Here is a 27,573-nt window from a genome sequence, read left to right as displayed (position 1 = left end):
ACTCCTCCCTGATGGTAGAAAAAATCTGACTGTTCCATCTAACCTATTGATAAGTGAGTCAGGAAGACATGATTGAGTGATAAGATGATATAACCTAGAGAGAGACATCAAAAGGGGCTGTAGTCCTATCAAGAATAGATTAACATTGTAGCATGAAAACAAGTTAGTCTCTTTGAGAAGAGTGTGAAGTACAGGGACATGACAAGGACACTAAGGCACAGCAACAGTTGATAGAGATGTAGCAGATGATATGAGGCATAGATCAAATGGACAGCCACAGACTTTATCCCAGGGCTAGAATGGGTTATCTGAGGGTGCATGATTTTGTGACTGGATAAAAGTATAGTGGGCATGTTTTTTTTCAGAGTGGTGAGTGTGTGGAACACACAGGCAGAGTGGTGGTAGGGGCAGATACATTAGGGGCATTTCAGCAACTCTTAGATGGGCACGTTGATGACAGAAAAATGGTGGGCTATGTGGGAGGGAAGGGTTAGATTGATCTTAGAGTGGTTTAAGCGTTCGGCCTAACATGTGGGCCAAAGAGCCAGTACTTTGCTGTATTGTTTTACATATGTTCTAACAGCTTGGTTTCTCAACACCAGTTAGGGATGTATTTGATTGTACTTTCACCTTGTGGTTATTGTAGAATGAAAGTTGTCAGTCCACCGGGCACTGATCTGGTGTAGGAATTGGTTTATTATTGTCACGTTTACCAAGATACAGTGAAAAGCTCATCTCGCATACTGTTCATACACAGTGTTGAGGATGAGCAAGGTAAAACAGTGACAGAATGCTAACACTAATGTTTTCAGATCGTTGGCTCACTGCATATTTCTGAAAGATTTCTTCCTGCATAGGTTTAAGGTGACAAGGAAAATGCTTCTTCCTGCATCGGTTTAAGGTGATGAGGAAAAGATTTGATAAGAGCCTGAAACGCAGTGGTTTCCACACAATCCAAAACGTCTAGAACAAGCTGTTGGAGGAACTGGTTGAGGCTGATATATCGACAACATTTAAAATACATTTGGACATGGTCAGGAAAACCACCACACAGAAACAGGCCCTTTGGCCAATCTTGTCCATGCTGAACCACTTAATCTGCTCAGTCCCATTGACTTGCACCTGGACTGTAGCCCTCCATACCCCTCACATCCATGTACTGATCCAAATTTCTCCTAAACTGTGAAATCAAAATCGCATCCACCATTTGCACTGGCAGCTTGTGCCACACTCTCACCACCCTCTGAGTGAAGAAGTTTCCCCTCATGTACTCATTAAACATTTTACCTTTCAACCTTACCCCATGACCTTTAGTTGTAGTCTCACCCAACCTCAGCTATTCCCCTCATAATTTTGTATACCTCTATCAAATCTCCTCTCAATCTTCTATGTTCTAGGGAATAAAGTTCTAACCTATTCAATTGTTTCTTATAACTCAGGTCCTCCAGTCCCAGCAACATCCTTGTAAATTTTCTCTATTCTTTCACGTATCTTATTTACATATGTCCTGTTGCTAGGTGACCAGAACTGCACACAATGCCAAATTAGGCCGCACCAATGTCTTATACAACTTTAACATAACATCCCAATTCCTGTACTCCATTCTTTGATTCTACGAAGGCAATGTGGCAAAAGATTTTTTCACAACCCTATCTACCTGTGACACCACTTTCAACGAATTGTGTACCTGTATTTCCAGATCCCTTTGGCCTACCACACTCCTCTGTGCCCTACCATTCACTGTGTAAGACCTACCCTGATTGGTCCTCCCAAAGTGCAACACCTTGCACTTGTCTGCATTAAATTCCATCTACCATTTTTCCAGCTGATCCAGATCCCGCCACAAGCTTTCTAAACCCCACTCTTGCTGTCATCTGCAAATTTGCATAATCCAGTTAACCGCATTATCAGCCAGATTGTTGATATAGATGACAAACAGCAACAGACCCAGCACCAATCCCAGTGGCACTCCACTAATCACAGACCTCCAGTCAAAGAGGCATCCACTTACTGCCACTTTCTGGCTTCTCCCGCAAAGCCAGCATCTAATCCCATTTACTACCTCATCTTGAATGCTGAATGACTGAACCTTGACCAATCTCCCATGCGGGACCTTGTCAGATGCCTTGCTAAAGTCCATGAGGGCAGCATGCATCCACCGAGATGCAACACAGAGCGTCATAAGAAGTCATTCCTGCCTGTGGCCATCAAACTTTACAACTCCTCCCTTGGAGGGTCAGACACCCTGAGCCAATAGGCTGGTCCTGGACTTATTTCCTGGCATAATTTACATAATACTATTTAACTATTTATGGTTTTATTATTATTTATTATTTATGGTGCAACTGTAATGAATACGAATTTCCCCTGGGATCAGTAAAGTATGACTATTGCCTTGCCTTCATCAACTTTCCTGGTAACTTGCTCGACATGACCTACCACACACAAAGCCATGCTGACTATCCCTAATCGGTCTGTGTCTATCCAAACACTTGTATATCTGGTCCCTTAGAATACCTTCCAGTAATTTTCCCACTACTGATATCGGGCTCACTGACCTATAATTTCCTGGTTTATTTTTAGAGCCTTCCTTAAACAGCGGAACAACATCAGCTATCTTTCAATCCTCCGGTAGCTCACCTGTCACTAAGGATTATTTAAATATCTCTGCTAGAGCCCCAATTTCTGCACTTGCCTCCCACAGGGTCCTGGCGATTTATCCACCCTAATTTGCCTCAAGATGTCAATCTCCTCCTACTCTGTAACCTGCATAGAGTCTATCACCTTGCTGCTGCATTGCCTCACTTTTATAGACTTGTGTCCATCTCATGAAAGACAGATGCAAAAAATCTATTTCAGATCTTCCCCCATCTCTCTTGGCTCCATGCATAGATTGCCATTCTGATATTCCAGAGGACCAATTTTGTCCCTTGCAATCCATTTGCTCTTAACATATCTGTAGAATCCCTTAGGATTCTCCGTTGCCTTGTCTGCTTGAGCAACCTTGTGCTGCCTTTTAGCCTTCCTGATATCCTCCTTCAGTATTCTCTTGCATTTCTTGTACTCCTCAAGCACCTCATTTGTTCCTACTTGTCTACACCTGCTGTGCGTCTCCATTTTTATTTCTTAACCAGCACCTCAATATCTCCTGAAAACCAAGGTTTGCAAACTTTGTACTCAAAATTTCATTTTTGAAGACCAAGTACACCTTTGCTAGAAAACAACTGTCCCAATCCGCACTTGCAAGATCCTTTCTGATGCCATCAAAATTGGCCTTTCTCCAATGTAGATTCTCAACCAGAGGCCCGGACCTATCCTTTTCCATAATTACCTTGAAACTAACGGCATTATGATCACTGGGTGCAAATTGTTCCCCAACACAAACTTCTATCATCTACCCTGTCTCGTTCCATAATAGGAAATCAAGTATTGCATGCTTTCTCATTGGGTTATCTACAAACGTATGTACTGATAAGGAAACTTTCCTGAACACATTTGACAGACTCTTTCCCATCCAGCCCTTTATAGTATGGGAGTCCCAGTTAAAATACAAGTCCCTCACTGGGATCAGATGGAAACTTGTTGCCAGCCCCGGGACTCAGCAGTGAGAAGGCCACCTTCCGTAAACAATAGTTATCTAGGGTCAGGCTGATTTGGGTTCAACCAAACAGGAACATCGTAATGTTCCGATTAAAGAGATCTCGATTTAAGTGAATGCTGTGTAAACGCTGTCCATACACAATTGTCGGTCGGCAAGAAATAACAAATCGTACACTGCATAAAATTATAAAGAAAGTATATTTACAAATTTTTAGCTTTTTCGAACAGTTAGTAGGGAAAGGATAATGGAAAAAATAAAAGAGCTCATTACAGTTAACCCAGTCTAAATGTGCACATTGTTGGCGCTCATGTTGAAGTTGTCCTTTTACTCGTGCTCTCGACACCACGTGAAAGCACCCACCACATTCTGAACTTCTCTCGAAATTCATCTTAAACGGGCACTCCCTCGCGAGTGTTGACCCTTCCTTCTTGGAGCCATTCATCTACACAAAGGACCTTGTGCAAAGGGGATGCTCCTCCCCGCAATATCCTCAGCCATCTTCTCTGCAGCTCTGCCAGTAGGACCACAACCCCCCCCCCCCCCGGTGTCTGTCATCAACTTCTCTCCGCCCAGCTTTCTCTAGAACTTTCTTCCAATTCCACCATCCTGATTGGCTGACACAACATTCCTACGTTGAACATCATAGCTGTTTATCTTTAGCTGAAAACCCAAACATACTAAAAGCAGAGCACACTGATTTTACAGAACTGCTAAAGTGAAATACCCGCAGCATAGCAGTACAAATCTTAACCAGGGCATTACATTGAACTCACCTAATATCACAACCTTGTGGTTCTCATAAGTCTGCAATTTCTCTACAGATTTGTTTCTCTAAATCCCGTGGACTGTTGGGTGGTCTATAATATAGCCCATTAACATGGTAGTACCTTTCTAATTCCTCAGTTCCATCCATAACGCCTCACTAGACGAGTTCTCCAGTCTGTCCTGACTGAGCACTGCCATGACATCTTCCCCGACTAGTAATGCCACGCCTCCCCCTTTAATCCCTCCCACTTCGGAATATTGAGATGCCAGTCCTGTCCCTCCGGCAATCGAGACTCACTACTAGCTTCAGTATCATAATTCCATGTGTTGATCCATTCTCTGAACTCATCTGCCTTTCCTGTGATGATACTCGCATTGAAATATGTGCAGCTCAGGGCATTAGTCACACCATGCTCAACCCTTTGATTCCTGTCTTTCTCTGAGGTCTTAACAACGTCAGTCTCCACAACCCCTCCACTATCTGTTCTGGCACTCCGGTTCCCATCCCCACCGTGCAGTACAAACAAACTATCCCACTAGGGTATTAGTTCTTCTCTCTTCTCCTCTCTCCCCCCCCCCCCCCCCCCCAAGTTCAGGTGTAAACGGTCCCTTCTGTACAGGTCCCATCTTCCCTGGAAGAGAGCCCAATAATCCAAAAATTTGATGCCCTCCCTCCTACACCAACTCCTCAGCCACTTATTAAGCTGTATGATCTTCCTATTTCTGGCCTGACTAGCCTGTGGCAGAGGTAGCAATCCTGAAATCACAACCCTGGAGGTCCTGTCCTTTAACTTAGCACTTAACTCCCTGACAAGAGGAATTCTGCAGATACTGGAAATTCAAGCAACACACATCAAAGTTGCTGGTGAACGCAGCAGGCCAGGCAGCATCTCTAAGAAGAGGTACAGTCGATGTTTCAGGCCGAGACCCTTCATCAGGACTTAAGGGTCTCGGCCTGAAATGTCGACTGTACCTCTTCTTAGAGATGCTGCAGCAACTTTGATGTGTGTTACTTACTCCCTGAATACTTTTTGCAGAACCTCATCCCGTGTGTGCTGATAGAGGAATGTGGGACAACTGTGTGCACATGGGGCAAAGTTAGAGGGGAACCTTGATCAGCATAGACCTGACTTGGCCAAAGGGCCTGTTTCTGTGCAACCTGACTAAATGTAGGGAGGAAATCCCTGCTTAGAATATAGACTAAACAGCACAGCACAGGCCAGACCCCTTGGATCACAATGTTGTGCCGATCTTTAAACAAAGATCAATCTTGCCCTTCTTTCCTACTTAGCTCTTCAATTTTCTATCATTCATGTGCTTATTGTGTGTGTGTATGTATGTGTGTATATATATATATAAAATCAATCAATCTCCTCTGATATCCCCTCAGTACTTTGTTCAGAACAGCTTAAAGTTATGCCCTCTTTTAATTTGCATTTCTGTCCTGGGAGAAAGCTTCTGGCAGTCCACTTGATCTTTGTCAAGATCTTAGACTTCTGAAAGTTCTGATTATATATTTTTAAAAACAAAAGTATGTTAGCTGCCTGTTGGTTCGACTTTTTCCTTAATAGGAAGTTGTGGGGGAAGTTGTGCTTGCGTAACACATATTCAACTGCGGTGCGTGCTTTGTAAGTTTCTCTGTTTTCTTAAGCCCTTTCTAAACCTTCCCTCTCAAATCTGTGTTCTGCTTAATACACTTGGCTTTAATAGTGAGGGAACAACAGGGCACAATTCTGAAACTGGAGACAGACCTTTATCAGGATGTGTTTCTAATGTTCATGGTCACCCAACTTGTGCATGTGACCAAGGTGTCTTCCTGCACTCAACCCATTTGCCTGCGTTAGGCCCACGTGTCTATAAACTGTTCCTATTAATGAACCTATCCATAGACATGATATCATGGAAATTCAGCAGGTCAGGCAGCATCTATGGAGGGAAGTAAATGGTCAGTGAAGAGTCTCGGCTGAAAATGTTGCCATTGATGTTGCCTGAACAGTCGAGTTGAGACCATTAGACCATAAGACATAGGAGCAGAATGTCCTATCATGTCTGCTCTGCCATTCCATCACTGTTGATTTATTATCCCTCTCAACCCATTCTTGTGACATTTCCCTTCACTTTTCATGCCCTGACTAATCAAGAACCTATCGACCTCCACTTTAAATGTACCAATGACTTGGTCTCCACAGCCATCAGTGGTAATATTTCAACAGATTCAAGAACCTCTGGCCAAAGAAGTTCCTCCTAAGAAGATGTCCTTCTATTCTGAGAATGGTTCTTGCCTCCCTCATTATAGGAAACATCTCCACATACACTCTATTTAGGCCTTTCAATATTCAGTAGGTTTCAGTTAGATTCACCTCATTCTTCTGAACTCCGATGAGTACAGCCCCACAGTCAAGTGCTCCTCATAAGTTAATCCTTTCATATCTGGAATCATTCTCGTGAATCTCCTGGACCCTGTCTAATGTCAGCACATCTTTTCTCAGTTAAGGGGCTCAAAACAGCTCATAATACTCCAAGTGCAGTCTGGCCAATGTCTTATAAAGCCTCAGCATTATACATCCTTGCTTTTATATTCTAGTCCTCTCAAAATGAATGTTAACATTACATTTGCTTTCCTTTCCACTGACTCAACCTGTAAGTTAACCTTTAGGGAATCCTGCACAAGTTTTCCCAAGTCCCTTTGCACCTCTGATATTTGAATTTTTCTCCTGGTTTACAAAATAGTCTATACTTTTATTCCTTCTACCGAAGTGTAGGACCTTAAACTTCCCTACACTATATCCATCTGCCACTTCTTTGCCCATTCTCCCAATTTGTCTAAGTTGTTCTGCAGCCTCTCTGCTCCCTCAACACTGCCTGCCCCTGCACCTATCTTTGTATCGTGGTAAACTTGGCCACAAAGTCATCAATTCTGTCATCCATATCATTGGCATATAACATGAAAAGAAGTAGTCCCAACACTGAGTTTCTCTAGCATTTTGTGTGTTGCTCGTGACTCTGCCCAAGTGTGTTTTAAATGTTGTTGTACCTGCCTCAACCATGTCTTCCGGCAGATCGTTCCATAAATGCACCACCCTCTGAAAAAACCTTGGCCCTCAGGTCCCCTTTAAATCTTTCTCCTCTCACCGTAAACTATTGTGCTACAGACTTAGGCTATTGCATTTCTTTATTTTCTAGTGAGAAGCATATATGTACCTTAATAATAAATTGACTTTGACTTCTGTATCCTGGGAAATAACACAGTGACAATTAACCCCTGACTGTGCCCTCATGATTTTAATACACTCTATAAGTCGCTCTTTAGCCTTCCATGCTGAAGTAAAGTCTGAGCCTTTCCGGCCTCTCCTCGTACCTCAGCCCCTCCTATTTCAATAATATCCTTGTAAATCCTTCTTGCACTCTCTCCGGTTTAATCCCATCCTTCCTATAGCAGGGCGCCCAGAACTGAACACCATGCTCCATTTATGGGCTTACCAGTGTTGTCTTGTTTGCTTTCATTGCTGTTTGCTCCTGTATTTTTCTTCCCTTTTATTTCACCTCCTTTCTTCACCCTCTCATTTTTGGTTAGGCTGATCATACGTTGAGCTAACTGCCTTTGTTTTGTTTGCTTCTGCAGCCAAATATAGATGGAGAAAGAGTGTCGCTCTTTGCCAGATATTTCTGTGGAATAGCTTTTAATCATGTGCTTGTGAATTGGAGCATAAGACAGAGGAGCAGAATTAAGCAATTCGGCACATTGGGTCTGCTCAGCCATTCCATCATGGCTGATTTATCATTCCTCTCAAACCCATTCTTCTGCCTCCTCTCCGCAACCTTTGTCGCCCCGATTAATCAAGAACCTATTAACCGCCGCTTTAAATATACCCACTGACTTTGTCTCCACAGCTGTCCTTGGCAACGAATTCCACAGATTCACCACCCTCTGGCTAAAGAAGCTGCTCCTCCTCTCTGTTCTAAAGTGACTTCGCTCTGTCACAGCGTCTGCGGAATTAAAATTCCATATATAATCACAAACGTTGTGTGGATGCTCTGTCAGAGCCAGAGTGTGTGGTGACAATGTGGGCTGCCCAATAAAGTTCAAAGTTCATTTGTGTCACTACATACAACCCTGAGATTCCTTATTTCATGTGGGCATACTTAGCAACCCATAGTACAATAACTGTAAACTATAAACTGCAAATGCAGATATTAGGTACATTAATAGCAATAAATAGCAAGCATGAAGTAACAAGTACCAGTCCTCAAATGAGTGTAGCTATCCCCTTTTGTTCAAGCGCCTGATGGTTGAGGGGTAGTAACTGTTCTTGAACCTAGCAGTGGGTCCTGAGGCTCTTGTACCTTCTACCTGATGGCAGCAGTGAGAAAAGAGCATGGCCTGGGTGGTGAGGATCTCTGATGCTGGATGCTGCTTTCTTACGGCATTGTTTCATACAGATGTGCTCAATGGTTGGTATGGTTTTACCTGTGATGTACTGGGCTGATTCCACTACCTGTTGTAGCATTTTCCACTTAAAGGGATTGGTGTTCCCATACCAGGCCATAACTTAGCCAGTCAGCACACTTTCCACCATACATCTATAGAAGTTTGCTGAGATTTTTGATGACATGCCAAGTCTCTGCAGACCCCTGAGGAAGTAGAGGTGTTGTCATGCTTTCTTTGCAATTGTATTTATATGATAGGTCCAGGCTAGGTCCTCTGAGATTGTGACACCCAAGAATTTAAAGTTACTGACTCTCTCCACCTCTGATCCTCGGATGATTACTGCTTCATGGACCTCTGATTTCCTTCTCCTGAAGTCCACAATCAGTTCTTTGGTCTTACTGACATTGAGTGAGAGGTTAAAGAAAATGGAGCGTTTCACTGCATGTTTTCATGTACATGTGATAAATCACTCTGAATCCAATGTGAAAAGATAAAACTGCCATCTATGTAACACACATCAAAGTTGCTGGTGAATGCAGCAGGCCAGGCAACATCTCTAGGAAGAGTTACAGTCGACGTTTCAGGACAAAGGGTCTCGGCCTGAAACGTCGACTGTACCTCTTCCTAGAGATGCTGCCTGGCCTGCTGCGTTCACCAGCGACTTTGATGTGTGTTGCTTGAATTTCCAGCATCTGCAGAATTCCTGTTGTTTGCCATCTATGTATGTGTTTTCCTCTACTGCTTTGGTTTCTACAGCACTGTGCACAAGTCTTAGGCATATACATATTGCCCGTAAAAGGTATTCACACCCCCTTGGGAGTTTTCATGTTTTAGAACATTGAATCACAGTGGATTTGTTTTGGCTTTTTGATACTGATCAACAGAAAAAATACTCTTTTGTGTCAAAGTGAAAGCAGATCTCTACTAACTGATTTAAATTAATTACAAATATAAAACACAAAATAATTGATTGTATTAGTATTTACCCCCTTTAATATGACACACCAATTGGTGCAGCCAATTGAATTTAGAAGTCACCTAATTAATTAAATGGAGGTCACCTGTGTGCAGTCAAGGTGTTTCAGTTGATTGTAGTAAAATACACCTGTATCTGGAAGGTCCAACTGCTGGCGAGTCAGTATCCCAGCAAAAACTACACCATGAAGACAAAAGAACATTCCAAACAACTCTACAAAAATGTTATTGAAAAGCACAAGTCAGGAGATGGATACAAGAAAATTTCCAAGTCACTGAATATCCCCTGCAGTACAGTTAAGTCAGTCAAGAAATGGAAAGAATATGGCACAGCTGTAAATCTGCCTAGAGCAGGCCGCCCTCAAAAACTGATTAACATGCAAGAAGGGAACTAGTCAGGGAGGCCACAAGAGACCTGTGACAACTCTGGAGGAGTTACAAGCTTCAGTGACTGAGATGGGAGAGACTGCCCATACAACAACTGTTGTCTGGGTGCTTCACCAATTGCAGCTTTATGGGAGAGTAGCAAAGAGAAAGCCACTGTTCGGGGGGAGAAAATCTCACATGAAATCTCAGCTAGAGTTTGCCATAAGGCATGTGGGGGACTCTGAAATCAGCTGGAAGAAGGTTCTGTGGTCTGATGGAAACAAAATTGAGCTTTTTTGGCTATCAGACTAAATGCTATGTTTGGCGTAAGCCAAATACAACACATCATCAAAAACACACCATCCCTACTGTGAAGCATGTTGGTGGCTGCATCATGCTGTGGGGGCGGTTCACTGCAGCAGGTCCTGGAAGGCTTGTGAAGGTAGGGAGTAAAGTGAATGCAGCAAAATACAGGGAAATCTGATGCAGTCTGCAAGAGACCTGTGACTTGGGAGAAGTTTTGTTTTCCAGCAAGACAATGACCCCAAGCATAAAGACAAAGCTACACAGGAATGGCTTAAAACCAACAAAGTTGATGTCTTGGAGTAGCCAAGTCAGAGTCTAATACTCAATCCAACTGAGAATTTGTGGCTGGACTTGAAAAGGGCTGTTCACTCAGGATCCCCATGCAATCTGACAGAGGTTGAGCAGGTTTGTAAAGAAGAATGGGGAAAAATGGTGTGCAAAGCTGATAGAGACCTATCCACACAGACTCAAGCTGCAACTGCTGCCAAAGACACATCTACTAAATACTGATTTGAAGAGGGTGAATACTTAAGCAGACAATTATTTAGTGTTTTATATTTGTGATTAATTTAGGTCACTTTGTAGAAATCTGCTTTCACATAGATATGAAAGTCTTTTTCTGTTGATCAATGTCAAAGCCAAATTAAATCCACTGTGATTCAATGTTATAAAACATGACAACTTCCAGGGGAGGGGTGGAGTGGGAATACTTTTTACAGGCACTGTATATAGCTGGGGTTCCTAAGGTTTTTGCACAGTACTGTTTTCGTAAATGTAGAGCGGAGTGTGAATTTGTAAATCTGCTGGGAACAAAGGATGTTGAGAATCGTGAGAGTGGAGCACTGTGGGAGTGGTGTGGTTCAGGTGGCAGAGGAGGAGTGCCGGGGTGGGGGGTGGCTTGGGTGCAGACTCCCCCAGTCCTGAGACACCAGGCAAGGTCATTTGATTCCAAACAATTAGTTTATTGATCATTACAAAATGTCTCTCTGGTGCTTTCCGCTCCCTCTCCTCTCCCTTACCCTTTTCCCAACCATGATTACATAGAAACATAGAAAACAGGTGCAGGAGTAGGCCATTCGGCCCTTCGAACCTGCACCGCCATTTATTATGATCATAACTGATCATCCAACTCAGAACCCCGCCCCAACCTTCCCTCCATACCCCCTGACCCCCGTAGCCACAAGGGCCATCTAACTCCCTCTTAAATATAGCCAATGAACTGGCCTCAACTGTTTCCTGTGGCAGAGAATTCCACAGATTCACCACTCTCTGTGTGAAGAAGTTTTTCCTAATCTCAGTCCTAAAAGGCTTCCCCTGTATCCTCAAACTGTGACCCCTCATTCTGGACTTCCCCAACATCGGGAACAATCTTCCTGCATCTAGCCTGTCCAATCCCTTTAGGATCTTATACATTTCAATCAGATCCCCCCTCAGTCTCCTAAATTCCAACGAGTACAAGCCCAGTTCATCCAGTCTTTCTTCATATGAAAGTCCTGCCATCCCAGGAATCAATCTGGTGAACCTTCTTTGTACTCCCTCTATGGCAAGGATGTCTTTCCTCAGATTAGGGGACCAAAACTGCACACAATACTCCAGGTGTGGTCTCACCAAGGCCTTGTACAACTGCAGTAGTACCTCCCTGCTCCTGTACTCGAATCCTCTCGCTATAAATGCCAGCATACCATTCGCCTTTTTCACCGCCTGCTGTACCTGCATGCCCACTTTCAATGACTGGTGTATAATGACACCCAGGTCTCGTTGCACCTCCCCTTTTCCTAATCGGCCACCATTCAGATAATAATCTGTTTTCCTATTTTTGCCACCAAAGTGGATAACTTCACAATTATCCACATTAATTTGCATCTGCCATGAATTTGCCCACTCACCCAACCTATCCAAGTCACCCTGCATCCTCTTAGCATCCTCCTCACAGCTAACACTGCCACCCAGCTTCGTGTCATCCGCAAACTTGGAGATGTTGCATTTAATTCCCTCATCCAAGTCATTAATATATATTGTAAACAACTGGGGTCCCAGCACTGAGCCTTGCGGTACCCCACTAGTCACCGCCTGCCATTCTGAAAAGGTCCCGTTTATTCCCACTCTTTGCTTCCTGTCTGCTAACCAACTCTCCACCCACACCAATACCTTACCCGCAATACAGTGTGCTTTAAGTTTGCACACTAATCTCCTGTGTGGGACCTTGTCAAAAGCCTTCTGAAAATCCAAATATACCACATCCACTGGTTCTCCCCTATCCACTCTACTAGTTACATCCTCAAAAAATTCTATGAGATTCGTCAGACATGATTTTCCTTTCACAAATCCATGCTGACTTTGTCCGATCATTTCACCGCTTTCCAAATGTGCTGTTATCACATCCTTGATAACTGACTCCAGCAGTTTCCCCACCACCGACGTTAGGCTAACCGGTCTATAATTCCCCGGTTTCTCTCTCCCTCCTTTTTTAAAAAGTGGAATTACATTAGCCACCCTCCAATCCTCAGGAACTAGTCCAGAATCTAACGAGTTTTGAAAAATTATCACTAATGCATCCACTATTTCTTGGGCTACTTCCTTAAGCACCCTGGGATGCAGACCATCTGGCCCTGGGGATTTATCTGCCTTCAATCCCTTCAATTTACCTAACACCACTTCCCTACTAACATGTATTTCGCTCAGTTCCTCCATCTCACTGGACCCTCTGTCCCCTACTATTTCTGGAAGATTATTTATGTCCTCCTTAGTGAAGACAGAACCAAAGTAATTATTCAATTGGTCTGCCATGTCCTTGCTCCCCATAATCAATTCACCTGTTTCTGTCTGCAGGGGACCTACATTTGTCTTTACCAGTCTTTTCTTTTTTACATATCTATAAAAACTTTTACAGTCCGTTTTTATGTTGCCTGCCAGTTTTCTCTCATAATCTTTTTTCCCCTTCCTAATTAAGCCCTTTGTCCTCCTCTGCTGAACTCTGAATTTCTCCCAGTCCTCAGGTGAGCCACTTTCTCTGGCTAATTTGTATGCTTCTTCTTTGGAATTGATACTATCCCTAATTTCTCTTGTCAGCCATGGGTGCACTACCTTCCTTGATTTATTCTTTTGCCAAACTGGGATGAACATTTGTTGCAGTTCATCCATGCAACCTTTAAATGCTTGCCATTGCATATCCACCGTCAATCCTTTAAGTGTCATTTGCCAGTCTATCTTAGCTAATTCACGTCTCATACCTTCAAAGTTACCCCTCTTTAAGTTCAGAACCTTTGTTTCTGAATTAACTATGTCACTCTCCATCTTAATGAAGAATTCCACCATATTATGGTCACTCTTACCCAAGGGGCCTCTCATGACAAGATTGCTAATTAACCCTTCCTCATTGCTCAAAACGCAGTCCAGAATAGCCTGCTCTCTAGTTGGTTCCTCGACATGTTGGTTCAAAAAACCATCCCTCATACATTCCAAGAAATCCTCTTCCTCAGCACCTTTACCAATTTGGTTCACCCAATCTACATGTAGATTGAAGTCACCCATTATAACTGCTGTTCCTTTATTGCACACATTTCGAATTTCCTGTTTAATACCATCTCCGACCTCACTACTACTGTTAGGTGGCCTGTACACAACTCCCACCAGCGTCTTCTGCCCCTTAGTGTTACGCAGCTCTACCCATATCGATTCCACATCTTCCCGGCTTATGTCCTTCCTTTCTATTGCGTTAATCTCTTCTTTGACCAGCAATGCCACCCCACCTCCCCTTCCTTCATGTCTATCCCTCCTGAATATTGAATATCCCTGAACGTTGAGCTCCCATCCCTGGTCACCCTGGAGCCATGTCTCTGTGATCCCAACTATATCATAATCATTAATAACAATCTGCACTTTCAATTCATCCACCTTATTACGAATTTTCCTTGCATTGACACACAAAGCCTTCAGGCGCTCTTTTACAACTCTCTTAGCCCTTATACAATTATGCTGAAAAGTGGCCCTTTTTAATGCTTGCCCTGGATTTGTCGGCCTGCCACTTTTACTTTTCTCCATAGTACTTTTTGTTTCTACCCTCACTTTACACCCCTCTGTCTCTCTGCACTGGTTCCTTCTTCTGTCATTTGTCTCTCAGTCTACAATAGAAACCCATATCAGAATCAGGTTTATCATCACTCACATGTCATGATATTTTTTGAGCAGCAGTACAGTGCAATACATAAAATTACTACAGTACTATGCAAATGCCTTAGGCACCCTAGCTATGAATATGTACCCAAGTCTTTTGAATGGAATTGTGCATCCTAGTGATTTGTGGGTATTGGTGGTGTTGATGGAGTAAAACAGATGGTTGATGGGTTCCCTGGACTTCGTGGACCCAAGGGTCTTTCTTTTCTCTGCCATATTTACCCGGTCTGGTGTCTATGCGACACCAGGCTCACCCATGTGTCAGTCGTACAGCCTGGAAACGGCTCTTCGGCCCATCTGGTCTATGCTGATAAAGATGCCCAATCAGGCTAGTTCCATTTATCGTGTTTGACCCACAATAAATTGTGCTCGTGGAGGCATTAGTATTGATCTTTCAAAACTGCTAGATTCTGGAATGGTTTTACAAGACTGGAAAATTGCAAATGTCACTCCACTCTTCAAGAAGGAAGAGGGGCAGAAGAAAGGGAATTCTCGGCCTGTTTGTCTGATCTCAGTGGCTGGGGAGATGTTGCTGTTCATTATTAAGGATGTGGTACCAGAGTACTTGGAGGTCCATAATAAAACAGCATGGTTTCCTTAAGAGAAAACCTTGCTTGACAAATCTGTTAAATTTTTTTTGAGAAATAACAGGCGAAAGTGGATGTCGTTTACTTGGATTTTCAGAATGCCTTTGAGAAGGTGCTGCATGTGAGGCTGCTTAAGAAGATAAGAGACCATGGTATTAGGGGAAATATACTAGCATGGATAGAGCACTGGCTGACTGACAGGAGGCAAAGAGTGGGAATAAAAGGGTGCTTTTCTGATTGGCTGCCAGTGACTTGTGGTGTTTCTCAGGAGTCAGTGTTGGGACTGCTTCTTTTCACATTGTATGTCTATGATTTGGGTGGTGGAACTGCGGGTTATGTGGCCAGATTTGTGGACAATATGAAGTTAGGTGGAGGGGTAGGTAGTCTGTATATTGGGAAAATGGGCAAGGAGTTGGCAGATGAAATATAGGGAAGTGTTTGATCATGCACTTGGTAGAAGAAATAAAGGCATGTACTGTTTTCTAAGCAGGGATAAAATTCATAAATCTAAGGTGCAGAGTCGCTTGGGAGCCATTGTGCAGGATTCCCTGGAAGTTATCTTGCAGATTGAATCAACTGTAAGGAAGGGCAATACAATATTAGCATTCATTTTGAGGGGACTAGAATATAAAAGCAAGGATTTAATGCTGAGGTTTTATAAGGCATCATTTTGGGCCTCTTATCTAAGAAAGGGATGTGCCAGCATTGGAGAGGGACCGGAGGAGGTTCATAAGAATGATTCCAGGAATAAAAGGGTTAACGTATGAGGCCCATTCGATGGCTACGGGGCTGTACTCACTTGAGTTTAGAAGAATTTGGGGGATGTCATTGAAACCTATCAAACATTGAAAGGACTAGACAGAGTGGATGTGGGGAAAATATTTCCTGTAGTATGTGAGTCCCAGACCTGGGGGCACAGCCTCAGAATAGAAGGACATCCATTTGGAGCAAAGATGGGAAGTTCCTTTAGTCAGAGGGTGGTGAATCTCTGGAATTCATTGTCACGGACGGCTGTGGAGGCTAAGTCATTGAGTATATTTAAAGTAGAGGTTCATGGCTTCTTGATTAGTCAGGGCCTCAGAAGTTATTGGGAGAAGGCAGTCCTGATGAAAGATCTCTGCTCAAAACCTCGGCACTAGTCCTTTCCTTAGATGCTGCCTGACCTGCTGAGTTCTTCCAGTTTTTTGTGTGCCCCCTCATATTCGCTGTTTCCTCCCTTGGGGGATAAAATCTGGCTGTCGGTTCAATCTATACCTCTTGTAATTTATCAGCAGGGATGCTGTGTGCTGAATTTCACCATGTGCATAGTCATCAGGAACGGAACAACCAAGTTAATGGTTTACTGTTCCTCTCCAAGCAGCTGGTTGGGTATCCAGTGCTGGTGGGCATGAACGAGTGGATTCCGTGACATTGAGCTTTGATAAGGGAATGTGTCCGTGCATTTTTTTTAATGGCTTTTAAAATGGTTGCTAACAGAAGAGGGTAGTTAAGTAGGCTGGATCATTTGTTGTATTGTGGGAGAATTAGCAGGTTTGCCACTGTGGTGCAGTTTTGGTTTCCTACGTACAGTAAAGATATAAATAAGGTTGAAAGAGAAGAGAGAAAATTTACAAGTGCTTTTACAAGTCCTGAAGAAGGGTCTTGGCCTGGAGTGTCGACTGTTTACTCTTTTCCATAGATGCTCAAGATTTTTAAATCGGAGCAAGAGACCGAGAGTGAAGGAGTAAGGAATCTCAGAGAGAAGTTGTTTTTTTTTCCTCCACTGCTCGGGGAAATGAAGCTAGACTGCGCAGGCGCGTGACGTAGAGCGCCAAAGGTTTGAAAAGGAGAGGAATTTTCAACGGTCTTTTTTAAATCAGAGCAAGAAGCTGAGAGTGAAGGAGTAAGGAATCTCGGAGAGAAGTTGTTCTTTTTTTTCTCCACTGCTTGGGGAAAAGAGACAAGACTGCGCAGGTGTGTGACGTAGAGCACCAAAGGTTTAAAAAAAAAAGACCACCATATACAGCGGGCGGTGGAGTGAGAGGGAGCAGAGTGGGACGGCTTTGGCTCAACAGGCTTCAGCGTGAACAGGCAGAGGTGAGGGTAGGTTCCAGTAAGTTTTGTTTTCTTTGTTTAGAGTAGAGAGAATGCCAGGCAGGATGTTGGAATGCTCCTCTTGCAGGATCTGGGAAGTCGACGACACCTGCAAGAAGTGCATCCAGCTGCAGCTCCTAACAAACTGCGTTAGGGAACTGGAGCAGGAGCTGGATGACCTCCAGATCATTTGGGAGAATGAGGTGTTTATAGATAGTAGCTTCAGGGAGGTAGTTACGCCAAAGGAGCAGTGCACAGGTAATTGGGTTACCGTCAGGCGAGGGAAGGGAAAAGAGCAGGCAGAGCAGGGTTCCCCTGTGGCCATTCCCCCTCAACAACAAGTATACCGATTTGGATACTGTTGGGGGAGATGACTTACCTGGGACAAGCTGTATTAGCCAGATCTCTGGCACTGAGTCTGGTTCTGCAGTGCAGAAGGGAGGGTGGAAGAAGAAGAGAGTGGTAGTGATAGGGGACTCGATAGTTAGAGGTACAGAAAGGAGGTTCTGTGGTTGTGTCAGAGACTCCCAGATGGTTTGTTGCCTCCTGGGTGCCAGGGTCAGGGATGTCTCTGATCGAGTGCACAGCATTCTGAAGTGGGAGGGTGATCAGTCAGATGTCATGGTACACATTGGTGCCAATGACGTAGGAAGAAAGAGTGAGGAGGTCCTGAAGAGTGAGTATAGAGAGCTTGGTAGGAAGTTAAAAAGCAGGACCTCGAAGATGGTAATGTCAGGATTGCTACCTGTGCCACGTGCCAGTGACAGTAAGAATAGGATGCTCTGGCTCTAGAAATGGGAGACATTGCCTCAAGATTCAGGGGAGAAGATTTAGGACGGAGATGAGGGGAAACTGCTTTTCCCAGAGAGTGGTCAATCTGTGGAATTCTCTACCCGGGGAAGCAGTTGAGGCTTCTTCACTAAATATATTTAAGATACAGTTAGATAGATTTTTACCTAGTAGGGGGATTAAGGGTTATGGGGAAAAGGCAGGCTGAGTTTACAGAGAGATCAACCATGATCTTATTGAATGGCGGGGCAGGCTCGATGGGCTGGATGACCTACTCCTGCTCCTATTCTTTATGTTCTTATGTTAAAGCTGACAGGCGAAATGTTTAAGGTGAATATGAGGGGAAACTTCTTCACTCAGAGTGTGGAGTGACCTGCCAGCACAAGTGGTGCGTGCGAGCTCAGTTTCAACGTTTAAGAGAAGTTTGGATAGATATATGGATGGTAGGGGTATGGAGGGATATGGTTTGGGTGCAGGCTGATGGGGGTAGGCAGCTTAAATTGTTTGGCATGACTAGATGGGCCGAAGGGCCTATTTCTGTGCTGTATTTCTCTATGACTCTGAGGCTATTGCCCAAATTTCTGGGGTATCACAGTGACGCAACAGGTGTAGCTGTTGAATTGGCAGCATCAGAGATCTGGGTTCAATCCTGGCTTCCGGTATTATTTGTATGGTGTCCATATGTTATCCCTGTAACCATGTGGGTTCCTCCAACTCCCAAAGATGGTAATTGGCCGCTGTTCATTGTCCCTGATATGGTAGAATCTAAGGGTGTTGATGAGAATGTGGGGGGCGGGGGGCAGGGAGAATAAATGGCGGGATTAATGTAGGTTTAGTGCAAGCAATAGTTGATGGTTAGTACAGTCTTGGTGGGCAGAAAGGCCTGTTTCTATGATACAGCTGACTGAAATTTATCACATTAAAAAAATAACTGAGGAAGTTTCAAAATATTAGGCGAAGTCTTTGGGTGTATATAAAGTGGAGGTTGATAGATTCTTGATTAGTCAGGGCATTAAAGGTTTACAGGGAGAAGGGAGGAGAATTGAGTTGAGAGGGATAATAAATTTTTTAGATTAAATTATGAAGACACGTAGTCCTCTTTTATTGTCATTTAGTAATGCATGCATTAAGAAATGATACAATATTTCCTCCGGTGTGATATCACAAAACACAGGACAGACCAAGACTGGAAAAACTGACAAAACCACATAATTATAACATATAGTTACAACAGTGCAACAATACCATAACTTGATGAAGTCTATGAGCACAGTAAAAGTTCAAAGTCTCTCAAATGTCCCACATCTGATGCAGACGGGAGAAGGAAGAACTCTCCCTGCTATGCCGACCACAGTCCGACTCCGAGTCATCGGAAAACTTCGAGCTCTGATCAGCTCTCCAACATCGAGTACTGAGCGCCAGCTCTGTCCAAACGATTGGACCTCAACCTCGGTCGCCAACAGCAGACAAAGCCGGGGATTTTGAGGCCTACCCTCTGAAAGATTCCCGACCATGCAGTAACGACAGCAGCAAACGGGCGTTTCAGAAATTTCTCCAGATGTTCCTCTGTGCTTTCACGTCCATTCTCCATCAAATCAGAATTGTCCATGGCCCCTATTTAACAGATACGGGGCTGCGCACGCAGCCATGTTGGAATGGCTAAGCAGACTCAATGGGCCAAATGGCCTAATTCTACTCTGATGTCTACAATTTCAGACTAGCCCATAGCATCTGCATGTCTTCAGCCACTGTAGTAGTGCAGATGTAGACCCTCTAATCTACACTCACAACACGCTGGAGGAACTCAGCAGGTCGGGCAGCATCCGTGGAAAAGATTGGTCGACGTTTTGGGCCGGAACCCTTCGTCAGGACTGTCAGTCGACGTTTTGGTCCGGAACCCTTCGTCAGGCCTCTAATCCACATGCAGCAAGTTCCCAGAAGCAGTGTCTAGATCTATAATGTTGGGTGAGTGTTGGATATTGGCCAGCTTGCCAGGGAGGATTGTCTCCCGCTTCAACATGGTGCCTGTGATCTTTTACATGCTCCTGAGAGAAAACTTCAAAGCTTTGGACATTCAATCTTTTCCCCTCTCCCATCAGGCAGAAGATACAACAGCCTCAAAGCACTTGCCATCAAGCTGAAGGGGCAGTTTCTATCCTGCTGTTATCAGACTCTTGAGCAGACATCTTGTGCAATTTAAAATGGGCTCATGGTCTCACAGTCTACCTTGTCATGATCTTGCACTCTATTGTTTACCTGCCCTTTATTCTCCATTGTCTTACCTATTCTAGCTCAATGCACTGTGTAATGATTTGATCAATATAAACAGTATGCAAGACAAGCTTTTCACTGTATCTTGATAAATGTGACAATAGTAATCCAAACCAGTACTCCTCATTAAGAGAATTCACTGGGGTTATTCAAACACGAAATGGTTGTAACAACCCCATGTCAATTCTCCGTCATCAATTCAAACTTTTCCAAGTCCCTGTCAATATGTTCCATAATTAGTTTCTAAAATATTCCCTACTATTTAGGATTAAAGTAACCACCCTGCAGTTAAGGTGGACTCTTGGCTTCAGTCTTCCACAGTGAGTTTCTGAATGTTTGTTGCCTGCTCTTGCCCATGTAACTTGTATGCTTACCGGTTGATTCAGAGCCACGTTGGCATTGTAATGTGTTGACTGTGAAAGCAAACCCAAGTCTTGCCCTTTGCTTTGGTTGCAGGGAGGCTCATGCACCTCTATGCCATTTGCGTGGATTGCCTGGAAGGAGTGCACAAGATAATTTGCATCAAATGCAAGTCACGGTGGGATGGCAGCTGGCACCAGCTGGGAACCATGTACACGTACGATATCCTTGCTGCGTCTCCGTGCTGTCAGGTGAGTGCCGAAATTGGTTTCATTTTTTCCTGGTAGACAGAACATTTAAAGTTAGTTTGCTAAGATGGTAGTGGTGTGTGAATGTGTGATCCGTATCTCTTCTCACTCGCTGAAAGATGAACTCCCTCCTCCCAAGCACAAAAGAATCTAGATGTATCCTAATGAAGAATCTTGGCCAAAACATCAACTCTTTATTCCTCTCCATAGATGCTGCCTGAGCTGCTGAGTTCCTCCAGCATTTTGTGTGTGCTCCTCTGGGTTTCCAACATCTGCAGAATCTCATGTTTAGATTCTGCGGAGCAACTCAGACACAAAAGGAAGCACAAGGCTTTACAGTACAGGTGATCTGGTTTCAATTCCCACTGCTGTCTGTAAGGAGTTTGTACCTTCTGCCTGTGACCTCACTGAGTCCACAGACATACTGGTTGGTAGGTTAATTGGTCATTATACTGTAAATTGTCCCGAGATTAGGCTCGGACTACATCAGCATTGCTGGGCAGTGTGGCTCAAAGGACTGGGAGGGCTTGTTCCATTCTTTATCTCAATATTTCAACAAATAAATAAAATGCTGGAGGAACTCAGCAGGTCAGATAGCGCCTATGGAGGGAATAAACAGTTAACATTTTGGCCGAGTCCCTTTGGCCTTCAGCAGGACTGGAAAGGAAAGGGGATGAAGCCAGAATAAGGTGTTCTCCTCTTTCCTGTTCTTCCATGGTCCACTCTCCTCAGCTATCAGATTGCTCTTTCTTCAGCCCTTTATCTCTTCATCTATCACCTCCCCAGCTTCTTACTTCATATATACCCCCCCCCGCCCCACGGTTTCACCTGTCACCCGCCAGTTTGTACCTTCCCCTTTCCCCCATCTTCATATTTGCAATGCCTCGATGAGGTAGATTGAGATTCTTCATCTGGACGCATGGATAGGACTGTGTAGTAACGTAGAGGTTAGCATAACGCTTTACAGTGCTAGCGATCAGAAGGTCTGTATGGAACCTCCAGTCCCGCCGAACTCGTGAGAGTGAGGCACCCTCCCAGCCCGATCCCCGGTTTGTGTGGATGCTGTGTCATTTGCTACCCAGTTACAAATTAGTGCCTTAAAATAACAGACAGTACACTGCATATGATTAAAGGAATTATATTTATGAGCCTTAACTAAAGGGTTAGTAAAAAAAATAACAAAAAGAAAAGGGTCCATTCTAATTAAACAGTCAAATGTGCACAAGTTGGAGCTCATCTTGAACTTTTCTGTCACTCACGCGCTGGGCCCTCGGTCAACGTGAAAGAGCACACCACCTTCCGAATGTCGCTCACAATCCATCTCGAACAGACGGGTCTCCCACCGAATTGGATGATATGACCCGTTCTCCCCAGCATCTTCTCTGTTCATCTCCTCTCCAACAAAAGCTTCAAGTCCAACCTTAGTGTTCCTTACCAGAGAAACTTCCCCTTAATCCGACCATCCTAATTGGATGGCACATATTTCTCCCCTCTCTTCAACAGTAACCCAAACAAGCATGAAAACAGCACAGACTACTCTTACAGAGCTGCCAAAATGAAATACATACAGCATAACAGTTTTAATATGAACCAAGGCATTACACACATAATATATATATACACACCCTTGTTAATTTAGTTTTTTATTATTATGTATTACAATGTACTCCTGCCACCTAAGAACAAGTTTCATGACATATATTGGTGATTTTAATCCAGATTCAGATTCTGATCAGGAACCTATCAACCTCTTTAAATATACTCATTGACTTAACCTGTTATGTGTGGTAGTGAATTCCACAGATTCCCTCTGGCTAAAGAAATTCCTCATCATTTCTGTTCTAAATGGATGTCCCTCTATTTTGAGACTGTTTCCCTCTGGTCCTAGACTCGCCCGCTATAGGAAACATCCTCTCTACCTTTTAGTGAATGTGTGACAAATAAAGCTGATCTTTAAAATCTTTGTCCTCTTTAAGGAATGGCTTAGAGGGCTATTGGCCAAACACAGGCAAATTGGATGGGACAACTTGGTTGGCATAGGTGAATTGGGTTTAAGGGGTTGTGTTTTCATGTTAGTGGTAGCATGGATTATGTCTCCACTTCCCTACCCTCCCTTCTTCAACAAGAAAACCTAGGGTTAATGAAGTATTCTTCCTGTTTTTCAGGCTAGACTGAACTGCAAGCACTGTGGGAAGCCTGTCATCGATGTGCGGGTGGGCATGCAATATTTCTCAGAGTACAGCAACGTCCAACAGTGTCCGCACTGCGGCAACCTGGACTACCACTTTGTAAAACCCTTTTCTTCCTTCAAAGTGTTGGAAGCTTATTGACGAATGCTTTCTTTTTTTTTTCTTTCCTTTCTAGAGTAATTCTTTACGTAGAGGTGTAATACCTTGTTTCTGATTCGGTTGCTTGTCTGTAAGTCTTTACCCAGTGTTAGCCATTGGTTATGTGGTGGAACTGGGGACGGAGATTGGCTGTGGTGGGAGGCTGAGCTGAAATAGGCAGGGTTAGCCTGTTCCAAGTGAAGAAGATTTTCAAACAAGCAGCTGTTAGGTCAGTATGAGACTCTATTCTCCAAGGCTGGATTCCAACCACGAAGGGAATGGCAAAGGGTGTTTATTTTTGCAGTTGCTGTTGCAACTTGGTGCTTGACGGTTGAATGTACGTAACTATACTCCAGGGCCAGGGGCTTTCCCCTTCTCCTTGGGTATTTCCCTGGCCTTACCGAGGTTTGTTCAAGACCCAGTTGTGAAGTGTTGCGTTTACAGAGAAGTGTTGATCAAGTGCAAAGGAGAGGGATTAAAGAGGTTTGCTGCTCTTAATAGAAATGATCCCCTGTTTAAGACTCTCTTCCCCAAGCTTGCTTAGTTTAGTCACAGCACATACACTCTGGCCACTTTATTAGGTACAGAAGTGGAACCCAGTGTAGTCCATCTACTTCAAGATTCGACATGTTGTGCGGTCGGAGATGTTCTTCCACATACTACTGTTGTAATGCATGGTTATTTGAGTTACTGTCCCCTTCCTGTCAGTTTGAACTAGTCTGACCATTCTCCTCTGACCTGTCTCATTAACAAGGTGTTTATGCTCAAAGAACTGCTGCTCACTGGATGTTTCCTGGTTTTCACACCTTTCTCTAACCTCCAGAGACCGTTGTTTGTGAAAATGGAGATCAGCAGCTTCTGAGATACTCAAACCATCCCATCTGGCACCAACAATCATTCCATTGCTCACTGTCACTTAGATAACATTTATTCCTCATTCTGAAGTTTGGCCTCAACAACAACTGAACCTCTTGACCATGTCTGCATGCTTTTATGCATTGAGTTGCTGCCATATGATTGCCTAATTAGATATTTGTATTAATATGCAGGTGAACCTAATAAAGTGGCCTCTGAGTGTGGAGTAGACATGTTATTGAGTCTTCTCCTGCCCTTTCCCTGGGACCTAAGTCATCGCCGGCTGGAGCTGTCTCTTCCCTTTTGTTGATTGTAATTTCTCACTTGGAATCTGTTGACCAACTCCCTGGTTTGTGTAGCCCAGAGAGTACGGATGCCTCCTCTGGTATCAGCTCTTAATGGATTTTGTGAGAAGATGGCAGCTTTTTTCCCCCACTCAGGGCTCATCTGAGCATCAGGGGGTACATTCATCTGGTCAGTGATAGGGAGCAGAGACCCTGATGAGGCCAGTTAACTTGATGGAACCCATCCACTGTGAATGAAGTCTTGGGTTTGTATCAATTGGTATTTCTGCTAGAAGTTTCAACATACTTATTTTATTCCACTCCCCAATCCTATTCCAACATGTCAGTCCACGGCCTCCTCTACTGCCATGATGAGGTCACTCTGAGGAGGAGCAATACCTCATATTCTGCCTGGATTCCCTCCAACATGATGGCATAACCATTGGTTTCTCTAACTTCTGGTAATTTCAATCCTTGCCCCTTCTCTCCTTTTCAATTTCCCCATTCTGACTCCCCTCTTACCCTTTCTCCTTGCCTACTCATCACCTCCCTGGTGCCCCTCCTCCTTCCCTTTCTCCCATGGTCCATTCTCCTAGTATCAGATTCCTCCTTTAGCTCTTTCAGCTTTTCCACCTATCACCTCCCAGCTTCTCACTTCATCCCCGCCTCCTTCACCAGGTCTGACTTACCACCTGTCAGCTTGTACTCCTCTCTCTCCCCCCCCCCCCCCCAACTACCCATCTTATTCTGGCTTCTTCCCCCTTCCTTTCCAGTCCTGGTGAAGGGTCTTGGCCCAAGATATCGCCTGTTTATTCCTCTCCATAGATGCTGCCTGAGCTGCTGAGTCCCTCCAGCATTTTGTGTGGTATTCCAAATACGTCAGAATGCAGTAACTCAAAGTGGAGTTCGTTGCCTGTTAGATTGCAGTATCAATGATGACATGGCTGATATAGCTGTTGGTGCTGGGGTAGATTTTGAAGAGGCAGTGAAGAGAATGGTTCTGCTTTACTGTGAAGTAATACCAAACGACAGGCATCCACCATAGGTATTGAGTGGAAGAGGCAACCCAGGATCTGTGTCCAGGGTATTCAATCAGGACTTGAGCTCACAGACCTCTGATTCATCAGCAGTGCTCTTTCCTCCATGCTGCAGCTGATTGATCAATAAATCAAATATTATTCTGGTGTTGTGTCTTAGTTTGAGAACCCCTGAACTTCATGCTCCCTGTCACTTTAATTCTCCACCCTTGCTTTGTCTCCAGTCTTTGGTTTCGTAATCTGCAGTTTATTCTCCAACTTGGTTCATCATAACCTTCAAGGATCAGTGATGTACTCAACAGTTTCAGATAATCAACTCCTCTGACATAACTAGTATTTTCTCCTTATCTCCCCTTTCATCTTTGTCCTCCCTCCTTCCACCCTCCACCATCTACCCACTCCCCTCTGCCCTCCTCCCTCATCCCTCTCCTCCTGCACTCTTTTCTCCTCTCCTGCTATTGAAGTTTGCCCTAGATTCCAATTCCTGCTAGTTCTCTACAGGGAGTAGCCTGGAGTAGGTGTGGTGAATAGATCATTAGGTTGGCCTTTGACTGAAAATATCTCCCCTCTGAATGGAGTCACTTCTCCTCCCGTATTAATGAAGATATTTTATTGATGATCTCGCGCTGCTTATTCCAGTCAAGAATATACAGAATATAAATTGTTTATTTGAAAAATAAAGTATTATTTTTGCATTAGGGAAGGTTGTGTGTGTCTGAGAGAGTGTGTGTGTTTGAGCTTATATGTTCACAGGAAGAGTTGGTATATTGTTGTACGTGTATGCGTTTGTAACCCTGCTGTGTAACACGAGGAACATGGCTGCTGTCGGCCTCGTGCATTTACTGGGATACTTTGTCACTCTGCTTGTGAAAAGGGAATGGCAGTTGAGGGTTTGAGGATATCGTTGTGGTGTAAAGCTTCTTGTTTTGGTGGTAAAAGCCACATTCCCACATTCTTGGTTAAGAGCACATTTTTACTTGCAATAAATTATGGCAAGAAACCTTTTTATTTGGTGTCTTGTGTGTTCTTTGTACACTCAACAGTTAATAAAGGCTTGGTGCTGACTTGAGATGGCAGGTGCTGGAACCTGGAGCAACACCCAATATACAGAGGTGCTCAGTGGGTCGGGCAGCATCTGTGGAGGGAAGTGGATTGTTAATTTTTTTGGGGTGAGACCTGTCTTACAGCTGCCATTGAACAGCAGGTGCTGAAGTCCCACACCACCAGGTTCAGGAACAGTTCTTACCCTTCAACCATCAGGCTACTGAACCAGCGTGGATAACTCCACTGAACTGATTCCAAAACCTACAGACTCTCTTTCAAGGACTCTTCACTCCATGTTCTCAGTATTATTATTTATTTAAAATTTTTGAACAATTTGTCTTTTGCATACTGGTTGTTTGTCAGAATTTATATAGTTTTTCGTAAACTCTTGTATTTATTTTCCTGTAAATGCCTGCAAGAAAATTAATCTGAAGTTAGTATATGGTGACATATACTGTATGTACTGTACTTTGATAATAAATTCACTTTGAACTTTAATTGGGACAGATCAGTGGCTTTGTGTTCGCTGGAGGTGGTTATTTCCTAAATCAACACTGCTGGAAACATTTGTCAGCTCAGACAGCTTTGATTAGAGAGGAACAGAGATGGGTCTAACCCTTCATGCCATTCACTTTTCATAGCAACCGGGGATTAGACACTTCATTAAGTGTCTTAACCATACAGAAACTTCACTAATTTGAAACATTAATGCTATTTTCCTCTGCAGCGGCTGTCGGACCTGTTGAAATGTCCATCATTTATGACTTAATTTGAAATGTTCAGCAGTAAAGTTTTGGATTTAAGAACACAACAGGAACAGGCGCTTCAGCCCACTGTCTACGTCTGAACCAGTGTGGATAACTTCACTCAGATCAACACCAAACACAACCTGTGGACTCACTTTCAAGGGCTCAGCAACTCGTATTCTCAGTATTATTTCTATCTATCTCTATCTATCTATTTGTACAGTTTGTCTTCCGCACATTGGTTGCTTGTCAGTCTTTGTGCAGTTTTCATTGATTCTGTTGAACTGTTCTACTGTGAATGCCTGCAAGAAAACAAATCTCAGGGTTGTATTTAGTG

The 27,573-nt window shown here is 43.8% G+C and overlaps 1 protein-coding gene across 3 annotated transcripts in view; it reads left to right on the top strand.

The window, feature by feature from the left end:
- heca (hdc homolog, cell cycle regulator) overlaps positions 1 to 27,573 on the top strand; it is a 37,437-nt gene extending 9,864 nt beyond the window's left edge. For 2 of the 3 annotated variants that reach the window (XM_072265780.1, XM_072265781.1), the window contains exons 3-4: positions 20,792 to 20,946; positions 23,109 to 26,988. In XM_072265780.1, the coding sequence (XP_072121881.1) occupies positions 20,792 to 20,946; positions 23,109 to 23,273 (320 nt within the window). In that variant the 3' untranslated portion in view covers positions 23,274 to 26,988. Of the gene's footprint in view, positions 1 to 20,791; positions 20,947 to 23,108; positions 26,989 to 27,217 lie in introns of those variants that run through there. The other variant, XM_072265782.1, reaches the window with a different exon arrangement.

This window comes from Mobula birostris, chromosome 8 (genome assembly GCF_030028105.1).
Source record: "Mobula birostris isolate sMobBir1 chromosome 8, sMobBir1.hap1, whole genome shotgun sequence".
Classification (NCBI taxonomy): domain Eukaryota; kingdom Metazoa; phylum Chordata; class Chondrichthyes; order Myliobatiformes; family Myliobatidae; genus Mobula; species Mobula birostris.
This window is presented reverse-complemented; position numbering and strand designations above follow the sequence as displayed.